Source organism: Adiantum capillus-veneris, chromosome 13, assembly GCF_014529385.1.
Source record: "Adiantum capillus-veneris isolate H3 chromosome 13, ASM1452938v2, whole genome shotgun sequence".
Lineage (NCBI taxonomy): Eukaryota > Viridiplantae > Streptophyta > Polypodiopsida > Polypodiales > Pteridaceae > Adiantum > Adiantum capillus-veneris.
In genome coordinates this window covers 23508039-23520253 of record NC_140943.1, presented here as the reverse complement: position 1 = coordinate 23520253, position 12215 = coordinate 23508039, and the positions used below count along the sequence as shown (strand labels likewise).

General features: G+C 43.0%; 1 protein-coding gene across 1 annotated transcript; it reads left to right on the top strand.

Annotated features, from left to right (window-relative positions):
* The first annotated feature begins 5195 nt into the window (after positions 1-5195).
* Positions 5196-10990, top strand: LOC147443706 (pentatricopeptide repeat-containing protein At3g09040, mitochondrial-like). The gene has a single exon (XM_086526511.1). The coding sequence runs from the start codon at positions 5417-5419 to the stop codon at positions 8084-8086; it is 2670 nt and encodes an 889-aa protein (XP_086382637.1). The 5' UTR covers positions 5196-5416; the 3' UTR covers positions 8087-10990.
* Positions 10991-12215: the final 1225 nt, after the last annotated feature.

The following is a 12215-nucleotide window of genomic DNA, read 5'->3' as shown; positions in this document are numbered from 1 at the left end:
GCTCGTATCCAGAAATCTCATGGGGCCAATTGAGAGTATATTTACCCCTCGGTTTTGCCTTTCTGATTGAATAATGCCATGGATAACATTACAAATCATTTTTTGTTGATCTTCGATGCTCGTGGCACTAGAGGTGGATCGTACAATCTCTATCCATCCTACATGGTAGGCGTGGCCCGAGTGTAGATCCGTCAACACCTCAGTGTGGAGGTCGTATGTCCAATGATCGTTCATGAACAATCCTTCTAGAGTCGCCGTGTTAACGGTTTCTTGTGAGGTAGAAGCAATGTTGCTCCCCGTGGTTTTACTTGTCACCAACGGTACTCTAGAGGGAACTTCTGAAGGAGGCAGCTCAACAGGGCCTTCTTGGTAAGAAGTTGGCAGGATATCCACATGGACACTCTTTGGGGGTGTGGGGTCCACGTGCGATGTGAAAGGAGAGTCCACTTCCCCACCCCCTTCGTGTGCTTCATTTGCATCAGGTTCCGAGCGAGTAGCTCTACCTAATGTTTCCATGAAACGGCTAAACATACTAGTACTAGGCTGTGGAGCTTCGGGAGGTGCATGGACTTCTCTCTCATTGTTTTGGGTAGGGTATGCTTCCATGATCTCTGAGTCGGAGGAGGAATCACTAGCGGCTATTTTAGGGTCTTGGGTGGTGCTACCTTGTGTCCCCGCTGAGGGTCTAGAGCCTATCGTGGATGGGTAATGGGTGTCCGTATGAACAGAGGCACCCTCAATATGCTCGTGTTCTAGAACCTGCCCAGAGCGTAAGTGCATGTGCTTTTTATACCCTAAGGTGTCAAAAAGCTGCTCTAGGAGGCCTTGTGACTAGTTTTTAGCGTGTTTTTGTTTGTTTTTTTGCTAGATTTTTTAGAGCGTGTCGTGGAATGGACCGTGTGATAGCTCGAAACGAGCGTATCGCTAGGAGGGACGCGCTGTGCTTTACAGCCCACCGTTTGGTTCTAAATTGCTCCAGAAAAGCCCGAAACAGTCTTTTCCTAGCTGGGGAACTAGGCTCCAAATAGCAAGTCTAAGGGTGCAAGTGGGAAGAGAAGGGAGGAGAGTGGAGGACTTGTCCCACATGCTCTCATTCCCTCTTGAAGAGGTAGGGTATATATATAAGAGTGAGTCTAGTATACATCATAGGACTGAGGGCTGAGGCCTGGGCCTGGGCTTGGGCTTGGGCTTGGGGAACCGATCCCGATCTATCTTTTATACAAACCAACCCGTCTGTTTTTATTTTTTCGGATTTTTTTTTTAGTTTTTTAAAAAATTAAATTTAATTTTTTTTTTAATGCAGAAATTGCAAAAATTGAAAAAACGCAAGAAATGCAGAAATTTGAAAAAACACAGAAAATGCAGAAAAATGCAGAAATTGAAACTTGATAGAAAATGCAGAAAATGCAAAAACGCAAGAAATGCTAACTGTGCAGTGCAAACCAGAAAACGTAGAAAACGCAGAAAACGCAAAAAACAAAAATCTCCACACAACTACACACACTCATTCCCTGCCTTTCCTATGATAGAAATTGCACCACAAGAAAGCGTAAAGTGCTGACCGAGCTTAGTGTAGGGCATATCCTCGGCAGCGGCGCCAAAAATGTGCGCTCCTTGCCGCACTGTCGAAGCAAGGGACTTGCCAATACACCGTGTGCAAGCCGCAGACGGCTCCAAGCACACAACAAGCCTAAACTAGCAAGCTCAAGAGAGCAAAGGGTGTGTCACTCACCGCTCTACGCTCGCCTTCGTGGTGGATTCCTCGCCACGATGAAGAAGAAGCTGCAGTCGTGCCACGCTCAACCGCCTCGCTGCCGTCGTGCCTTCGTAATGCTCGATCGCACACACACTCTCCCTCTCTCTCTCTCTCTCTCACACACACACACACAAGGAGGTGAAGAAGAAGAAGATGGAGATGGAGATGGAGCAAGAGCACTCTTCTATTGCACAAATGAGAGAATGAGTAAAAATTAGGTTTAGTTGGCTTTTATATGAGCTCACCCCATTCACACTTGGGCGCCCATGCTTAGCCAACTAATCCCTTGAATGTCCCAGTTAGAGTGCGCCTCTCATCGGCGATCACTCTTACCCTTTTCCTATTGGTCCGACAAGCCCGGTACCTGACTCTACCAAATACATAATACACGTCCGTCGTAGGTGATGGGGTGTCCGTGAGCCGTGAGGGTTAACACTATCACTTATGCTGCTTAATTGTGATAGACTAGCCCTGGGGAGGTCCAATGGGGAGCTGGCAAGAGCAAATAGCAAGAGGGCTCGCCCAAGAGAGAGAGGGGGCTGATTTTTGCAAGGCATTATCACACACACACACTCTCACACAGCCTATTTGAGAAGAAAAGAAGACTATCTCTTCCCAAGCTTTAATGGAGAGCTCATCACCTACTCCAAGCTTGTGAGATAGAAGCCTACATCGACACACTCTTGGCATGTGGATGCAAATCCAACCAAGAGCCAAGCTTCAATGCATGCTCATCTTCTCTACCAAGCTAATTACTAAGCTAAGCTATGCTAATATGAGTGATTATGTGAGGAGATGTACATCTTTCTCATAAGATACTCCTTCTTCCTCTCAATCTACTCTCATACCCTGCTAGCTCTCACCATCTTCGAAGGTGTGTGAGGTCTTGGGTCTGAGACCGAGGATAATTAAAGTTGTGTTTGCTAAGTGTTTTGCTTGGTGCATGAAGCTTTCATCTTCATTGCACTAGCTAGTCTTGAAGGAACACAAAGAATTGTATTGTACAATGTCTCTCTTGAAGGGAGAAACCATAATACAAAGCCTTTTGGAGGGGGGACTAGCTCCATGAAAATCCGGTCCTCAACTATTGTCAATTGCTTAATTTCTCTCTCTTTTGAAAGTATTGTTGATGCTATCTAACTAGGTGTTATGCTTTTTGTTGCTCTCTCCACCCAAGCACTCTTGTAATTCTCATTAGGAATCCATTCTAATGCCCATTATGTTCATGCTAATTTCCGCTACACATAAGTTATTAGGCCATTAAATGTTACATCTTGGACTTGCTAAACACAAAGTATAATTTTTTTAACAAAAAACCATGGGTTTTTTTTGCTTGAATCTGGCTCATAGCCATGTATGCTAGTTGGTTGAGAATTTTTGTATGTACCATGTATGCCCTCCTGGCTGGGTTCATACCAACACCCAGTGAAATACCATTCAAACATGCTGCAAAGCCCCCCCAAGTTCGTATGATGCTAGCATGTTCCCAAACTTTGGAAGCCTCTATGCAATTTACCTAAAATTGAAGCCTTGCTTCACATAAGTCCATCGAAAATATGAAATATGATGGAGCCTTTGTGCTTGTAGCCAATGGGTGCTCCTGCTTATATACAAATATCATGGAAAAATTAAATCAACCTTTTTGAGCATTTACAATTAGTCGTTGTGTCGAATTGTATTTCACGTTGAGAATCATAAAAGAACCGTAGATTGCCCAATGTTGGAAGGAGATATCTCAAGAAACTTAGCTATCATAATTCCTCTGACTGCAAAACCCTTCTTGATCGAAGAAACTTTTGCTTACGAAGCTAGCTGTGTAAAAAATTATGCAAGATTTAACAAGTTCAAAATTATGAACTATAAATTTAGCTTGCTTATCAACTTTCTTGAATCACCACCCTTGGCACTAGAAGTTGTATCACCCCTTGGTGTGGGTTGCTTATACAAGATGCCTCATATGTGTAGAAGCCATGCTTCACCATCTACAATCATGTCCTGATCGACCTAATAATATTAAAATCTTGCTCATGGGTGGGTATTGATCATGGTCGTTTTCTACTACATTGAGCTCAAAAAACTTGCCTAGGAGCCATACCCTAGCAAAAAATCAAATCCAAAACTCCAAAATAGAGAGAGAAACTCCAAAATTCAAATGGTCAGCCATACCGAGCACCTTTGCCTCCTTTGTCAAGCAAAGGTATGCTAGAAAGATATCGACCTTACAAGCATCAGATCTTGCCTTAACTTGCCTTACTGTAATTGGATGACTTACCAAATGCTGAGGAGAAAGATCATGAAGCTTTGCTAGTTGTCATCTGTGCCTTTACGTGATATAGCTAAGAATGAGCCTTAACCTTGTAGTCAACTTTGGGTGCATCCGTGCCCGTTCAACCTAGACAATTGAATCAAATGCAGAATTTTAAACTCTACTTTGATACTTGCTTCCCATCTCAAGAAATCCCCAATGTTGCAGATATTTTTCTTGTACGATGTTGATTTGAGCACGTAAATTTCTCCAAGAAGGTGCACTTTGCCCAAGATTGAACCCTTGTACAAGCTAATTTTGATGCCAAACTTTATCCTCCACCATCAAATATGTTGTAGAAATTGATCTATGCATGCATGATTATGCATGCGAACTTGGTCAACTTTCAAAGATGTAGGGATTTTTTGGGTCATCTTGCCCATGGAAAACTCTCGTCTTTTGCTTTGTACAGGTGTTTGATGACTTGCTATAGATTGTTGAAGACTTTGTGTCAATGGATTGTAGCCTTGAGCCCCTCCTGCTAACGATCATGACAATAGGCACGAACCCATCCCACCTCTAGGGCTCAAAATAGGGATTCCTAATGTGAAGTGGGAGAGGAGGGGGGGGGGGGGGGGGGGGGTTTATCGGTTTTTCTTGTCCGATGGCGAATCAATCCCCAAGTGAGCATCACAATTACAGTGAACTCCACGTAAACTTGATGTGAAGATCAAGTGATTGCCAAGTGATCCCCGTGTGAGTCCCAATATATATGTGATCACTTTGTGAACCCACAAATTTTAAAGTGATCATGGTGTGACCTCGAGCATCTCAAAGTGACCTCTGAGTGAACACCATGTGATCCTCGTCCCGTCATTTTTGTTATATGACTGAACGTTCTCACCTCCATTTCAAGTAGCGCGCGATAGCTTAATGGAAGAGCCTCGGTCTCCGCAATGGTATGCGGTGGGTTCAAGTCGCAGGGGCTCAATCGATCAGAATCTTTTTATTCTTAAGAATAAACGGACGATCGATCGTTCGTTCGAAAATGGTATGCGGTGGGTTCAAGTCGCAGGGGCTCAATCGATCAGAATCTTTTTATTCTTAAGAATAAACGGACGATCGATCGTTCGTTCGAAGATCGTGGACCGTTGATCCCACCTGACAAGAGGGGTGTCAAATAGTCCTTACAACGGGCTATTGCAGCGTGAGAAGTGTCGCTAGAATGCATATGTACCAGCGTGATGATAGCGTCGACTTGGCAGTCATTCACATTGTAGGAAAATCACAACAGCAAGTTAAGCTCTGCACATCAAAGCTCAACGCTCTGGAAACCCTCATTGAACGATAGCAGGTTCAATTCTAGTGAAGAGCTGACCCAAGCCCATGATGGCAAGTTGTGTAAACTTGAGACTATGGTGACCACCCATGATGATAGTGTCCGCTTACTTGACCATGGTGGCACTGCCTTTGTTACCCTCTTGCACAATTGTGCCAAGAACAAAAATTTGTATCTTGGTGCTCAACTGCATAATGACATTGTTAAAAAGGGTTTGCTTGAGAGTTGCTCGGATGCCCTTGTCTGTATGTATGCCACATGTGGAGTCCTTTCAAAAGCACAAGAGTTGCTTTACATGCACAATTCTAGAAATCTGCTCTGTTGGACTGCTTTGATCACTGGATATGCCAAGCAGGGTCATGACAAGGACGCTTTGCAATGTTTCGAGCGCATGCTTCAAGTTGGGCTTTCTCCGGATCCAGTGGCCTATGCTTACATCCTAGGAATTTATGGGAGGCTGAAGGCAGTTAACAAGGGGAAGCAAATTCATGATGTGATTGCTCAAAGAGGGTTGTTGAAAAATCACGTTTTTCTTGGCAATGCACTTATTAACATGTACGCAAAGTGCGGTGCTCTTGCAAAAGCGCAGCTTGTGCTTGAGGATCTTCAACATCGAGATGTCGTCTCTTGGAATTCATTGATTGTAGGATATGTTCAACAGGGCCAAGGTAAGCTTGCGATGGCTTGTTTTGAAAAGATGCAACTTGAGGGGCTCTCTCCAGATGAAGTGACCTTTGCTTGCATTTTGAAAGCATGTGGCATCTTAAAAGCCATAGAGAAGGGAGAAGAAGTTCACCATGAGCTTTTTGGAAGAGGACTACTCATGAAAGATGTTATACTTGGCAATGCTCTTGTGGACATGTATGTCAAATGCGGTGCGCTTGCAAAAGCAGAACGTGTCCTTGATGCACTCCCTTCACGAAATGTTGTGACTTGGACTACCCTAATTGCAGGGTATGCTGAGGAAGGACAAGGTAGGCAAGCATTGGATTGCTATGAGCGGATGCAGGTTGAGGGCATCTCTCCAAATGCGAAGACGTTTGCAAGTATCTTGAAAGCATGTGGCAGCATTAATGATGTGAACCAGGGGGAGCAAATTCACGAAGAGATAGCTAGGAAAGGTTTGATAGGGAAGGATGTTGTGCTTGGGAACGCTCTAGTGGATATGTATGCAAAGTGTGGTGCTCTATCCAAAGCAAGCCAAGTGTTTCAAGAGCTTCCTTTCAGGGATACTGTCTCTTGGAATGCACTGATTTCTGGCTATGTCCAGCACGGCGAAGGGGAAAAAGCTTTCAGTTGTTTAAAACAAATGCAACAAGAGGGCTTTTCTCCAAGTGTAGTTACTTTCATCTGCCTATTGAAAGCTTGTGGGAGGTTAGGAGCATTTGACAAGGGAGACCAGATTCATCGTGAGATTTCAAGGCGGGGCATTATGAGAGACAGCATAGAGCTTGGCGAGGCTGCAGTAGACATGTATGCTAAGTGTGGTGAGCTTGTGAAGGCAAGACAAGTACTTAAAGAGCTTACTTCCACAAGCATTGCCTCTTGGAATGCATTAATTGCAGGATATACGGAGCAAGGCCATGGTGACCAAGCACTAATTTGTTTCCAAGAGATGCAACATGAGGGGCTCTCTCCTAATGTGGCAACCTACACGCGCATCTTAATGGCATGTGGTATTTTAGGAGCAGTCGATAAGGGGGAACAGATCCATGATGAGATTGTCAAGCATGGGTTGCTTGAGAATAACACCACGCTTGGCAATGCTCTTGTGGATATGTATGCTAAGTGTGGTGCTCTTGGGAAAGCTCAACAGGTGCTCCAAGTTCTCCCATCTTGTGATGTTGTCTCATGGAGTTCGCTGATTGCAGGTTATGTTCAACAGGGCCAAGGTGAGCAAGCGTTAGATTGTTTTGAATGTATGCAACGTACGGGTGTCATTCCGGATCAAGTGACTTTTGCTTGCATTCTGAGGGCTTGTAGCATCCTTGAAGCACTATTCAAGGGGAAACAAATTCATGTCGAGATAATTCGACAAGGGCTGCTGGGAGCAGATCTTGTTCTTGGCAATGCTCTCATTGATATGTATGCCAAATGTGGTGCTCTAGCACAAGCAGAGGAAGTGCTTGAGCATCTCCCTTGTCGTGATATTGTCTCTTGGAATGCATTAATTGCTGGGTATGCCCAACAGGGCCAAGGTAATGAGGTATTGATTTGTTTGGAGGAATTGCTAGATGAGGGTCTCTCTCCAGATGCGGTAACGTTTTCTTGTGTGCTTAATGCATGTAGCCATTTAGGTCTAGTAGAGGATGGCTATAGTTATTTTGTTAGTATGAGCACAGAATTTGGCATAAAGCCAGATATAGAGCACTACACCAGCATAGTTGATCTTTTTGGGCGCACAGGGCATCTTCATAAGGCAGTGGAAATGATTGAAGGAATCCCGTGTTGTGATTCTTTGGCAGTTTGGTTTGCCCTCCTAAGTGCTTGTCAAAAGTGGGGAGATGTCAATATTGGGAGATGGGCATTTGAAGGGGCAGTGCAAGTAGATAGGAGTAATTCTGCAGCTTATGTCCTTATGGGCAATATTTATGCAATCGCTGGCATGCAAGAAGATGCAAAGCATATTGAGAGGAGGAAAATGGAAAACATGATGGAGAGAGAGAGAGAGAGAGAGAGAGAGAGAGAGAGAGAGGATTCGATTTGTGAGACGATAATCAAAACTGATCATTTTGGTTGTGAATAAAAAAATTGCTTAAAGCAGGTTTTAGTGACAGGGTGAGATGCCAAGAATGAGGGGCCAACCTAGAGTGATCATCTTTCAGTTACAAGGATGCTTTCATTCGAGGGGATGTCATAGTATCGAGTCAATACTATGCATGATGATGCTGATGGCTGTATTATCTGGATGACCATTGAAACTTGCTCATCTTCATCTAGGTATGCCTAACATGCTTAACACCTAGACCCATTTAATTTGCTTTAACCTTTCCAAGCATACAGTGTATGTTCTTGAGCTCTTCCTGAGACCAGGGCAAGGCATCATGCTGTGGTTGTACCATTCCAGACATTTTTGTACCATACTGTTTTGTACTATCCTTATTGGTTCATACAAAAAAAGTTTGCCATAGACATTTATTATATGTACAGATTTTGACCAGGTTTTGCCTCAGCTCCAAGCTAAGTTAGCTCCGACACTTTTTCGCTTCTTCTTTACTCGATTTGTGCCCATTGTTTTTTTTGGACACGTCTGGTTACCCTGCTGTATGCGTCTGCAACTGGCAGACAGCTGATTGCTCTTTCTGTACTCCCAGCCCATGGGTTAAAAAATCTCTGCCCAATCTGAGTTTTGGCCGCCCACTCACTTTTCCAGCATCTGCAACTGTCCAAAGGTGCACAGTGTGCATGTGGGTGAGCCTTCAGGCTTTGTAAGCCCTCCCTCCCTCTTGCCCACCTTTCCCCGCACTGCTCATGAGTCATGAGACCTTTCTCCATCGCAGTCTTGACTGTCGAGTCTCGGTTCTCTTCCAACTTGTAAGCTGAGCCTGCGGAGTCCGAGTCTTTATGGTGTGTGGGTGTGTGTGTAGAGATGGAGAAGGCAATGACAAAATAAGTGAGTCAACACATGTGTGGCATGTTCCCTTGCAAATGAGCTCTTGGAATGGCAATATCTGCATATAGTGAAGCCCCTCGACTTGCAAATTTATTTTTTGTGACTAATCTTGGGACAGTGATCCCTTGCAGATCCGTGCACATATGTTGGGTATGTTGGGCGTCATTGGCCGGGGAGGCCCATGCAATGAAGCGGCACTGTCCATTGTAGAGAGTGTTGCATGTAGATGAAGTTGTGATGGATATGATAGAGGTGCTTTTGTAGATGCATTGGTGAATGATTTGGGAGGAGATGCCTCTCAAGCTCAAGGAGATGCTTCAATGAGCACACATGCTGAGGGAAGCACACATGTAAGTGGCTCTTCGAAGTCTAATGTGGGGTCCTCAAGCAAGAAGAGGAAGATTGCACAAGGGGGTTTGGCAAGTGCATTTGGCTTGCAAGGAAGCCGAGCAAGACTTGTGCAAGTGTTTTTATGTTGAGAACGTTCTTGAATGGACAATAAGGAGCCCTTACATTTTGGGATGGTGAAAGCAATTGGACAAGCAAGTGCTTCGTATGTTCCTCTTTCTTGGCATGCTTTGTGGAGATCAAATGTGTAAGGACTAAAATCATGGGCTGCGTGAGAAATGGAAGAGGCATGGATGCTATGTTGTGTGTGATGGATGATCTGACACTAGATGCAGACCTATCATTAACTTTCTTCCATGCTCTATTTGTTGTTTTTTGTTTTTGAAAGCTGTAGGCACATCTTGGAAATCAAGACGTCAGAGTTTACTTTAGGTATCTCAAAGTGGTTATCCTTGAGGTTGGTCCAACAAATGTTGTATATGTATGCATGGACAATGCAACACATTGTGTTAGTGCTAGGGAGATGTTTGAAAGGGAGTGGAAACGTATTTTTTCAATGAGATGTGTTTTCCATTCCTTGGAACTTTTGCTTGAGGACAAAGGCAAGATTGGTTGGGTTTCACATGTGCTTGAGAATGCAATAGAGGTTGTCAAATTTGTGACAAAAGACTCCACTGTCTTGGCATCTTTTAGCAAGAAGGATTTGGTGAAGACGGCTGCTACACAGTTTGTGTACTACTTTAATATGTTGGCCAGTCTTGTTGATTAGAGACGCATGCAAGGTGTGCACAAGTGTAAGACTACAAAGGTTGTTGAGGTCATTGACATTTGTGTATAATGCATCCTTTTGGCAAGAGGCCTTGCCGATTTTGAAGATTGGTGCTCCCATATTGATATTTCTCCGTTTGGCTCGTAGGGAAGGAGCCACCATGGGGCTTATATACGAGCTTGCGGATTGGATGGTTAAGCAAATTGAAACCACATTGGAGTACCCTCTCTCTCATTCACACCAAGAGAAGAAATAGGCTACTCTCGTCTCATACGGAGAAGCTTACACACACACACACACACACACACACACACACAAAGTTGAGGCTAATCAAAGAGCATGGGTATGAGAGAATGGAGGTTACATTGGACATGCTTAATAAAGAAAAGATGAAGACTGCGTGCTTGCCTTGCTAGAGGTTTAGGAAGGCTATTGTAGAGTAGATATGATGTTATAGAGCCTATTCTGAGTAGTTTTCTTGGCCATATTGGGACATCATGCTCATTTGGTGTTGATGATGATGATGATGGAAACGATGATGATGATGAGGAGGTGAGCTATGGTGAGAGTTAGAGCTCATTTCTCTTCCTTTCAACCTCCTCCATCCTCTACTCTCCACCCTTGGACCTCTACTTCTACTTTTGGTGTTGACCTCTACTTATGTTTTTGCCTCCTTCCTCTACTTGTGGTTTTGGGATTTGTAGCTTACACTCCTACGTGTTTTTGGTTTTCTTCTACGGTGCTATGGTCCATCATGGCTAGAGCCTACATTATTACTTTGAGGCTTTATTTCTCCACTTTTTCTTCTTTGTCATTTGTCTAGTCATGGTGGTCAACTTTGCTATGATTATTGATGAATGAACTTGGATTGAGCTAGATTCTAATCTCTAATTCTATGGTTTTGTGATCCTTTGCATAGATTTAAACATTTTAAGTGTCATTTGTAGGCTTTTAAGTGTCATATGTAGGTTGTTTTTAGTGTGCTGTATGGAACTTGACCTATGGAATCCTTAAAGGGGTTTGAACCGTACTTATTCCTTCTTTCCATGCATGTGCGCATCTGTGGCATATGGTTGACAAACTATGAGCCTATCCATGCAACATGTCCACCTACCTTTACTCACTTTGTCATTTGATGGTATTATATTTTAAGTGTGTCTGTTTTGAAAATTCTCGTTGTTGAAATTTTCAAAAGATTTTTGGACTTGGAACACATAATATTCATTGACCATGGTTGCCAATAGGTAAGTCCACATTTTCTAGTAGCCTCCAAGTCAGCAACCTTGAGCAAAACATGTCAACTATAAGTCATTATGAGTCTGCCATTGAGGATGCATACACATGGAATTGAAGGAGATTTCCCTAATATTTAAAGAACACAAGGAACACAAGTCACTCCTACGCTTCATCTGGTAATTCTAATGAAGGTTGATCTAGGTGGAGGTCTTGAGTCCCCATGCTCGAAAACAACTTTCTTCCAAAAACTTGGAAGACTTACATTTGAGAAATTTTAGAGGTACAGTTACTTCACACCAAATACCTACTTTTTTAAACTAGATTTTGTAGGTTTTCCCTACTTTCAAATTTAAAATTTAGAGGTAAATTTCAAAATTTGTAGCTGACACCCCCAATGAAAGACGCCCTATGCCAAATAAGTATGGGCATGGATCGGAGTATCCAAAGATGTAGGAGTGCCTCAGAAAGAGGTTCTAAAAGAATCCCATTACAAAAACTAATGCAAAATATTTCTCATGTAATATTGTAAGAAAATATGCAATAATTTTTTATCAGTAGGGTATGGATTGTTTGCAATGGAAAAATGCTCAAAAGATGGAAATTAAAAGTGGCATTAAGAGAAAATATATACCTAGCTACCAAGCAAATTAAGCATTTGGAATTTAGAGCATTAGAGACACAAGGGTGATGTACACTGCATCTAACAGATTGACCATTTTATTTTTTTCAAGATGAAAACCTAAAATTTTAGTATGGTGTATTGCAAAATCCTAGAAAAGCCATGGCAATTTTATTACGGTCTATTGCAAAAGCCATGGAAATACTTATTTTCATAATGTAGGTTGTAAGTGACAAAATAAACACTAAATTTTGTAAGGCTCACAATCAAATGGCCCCTTTGCTTCAGCC

What these genes read in the sequence shown, in the direction of transcription:
- LOC147443706 (XM_086526511.1), top strand. Translation starts at nt 5,417, where the DNA reads ATGGTGACCACCCATGATGATAGTGTCCGCTTACTTGACCATGGTGGC.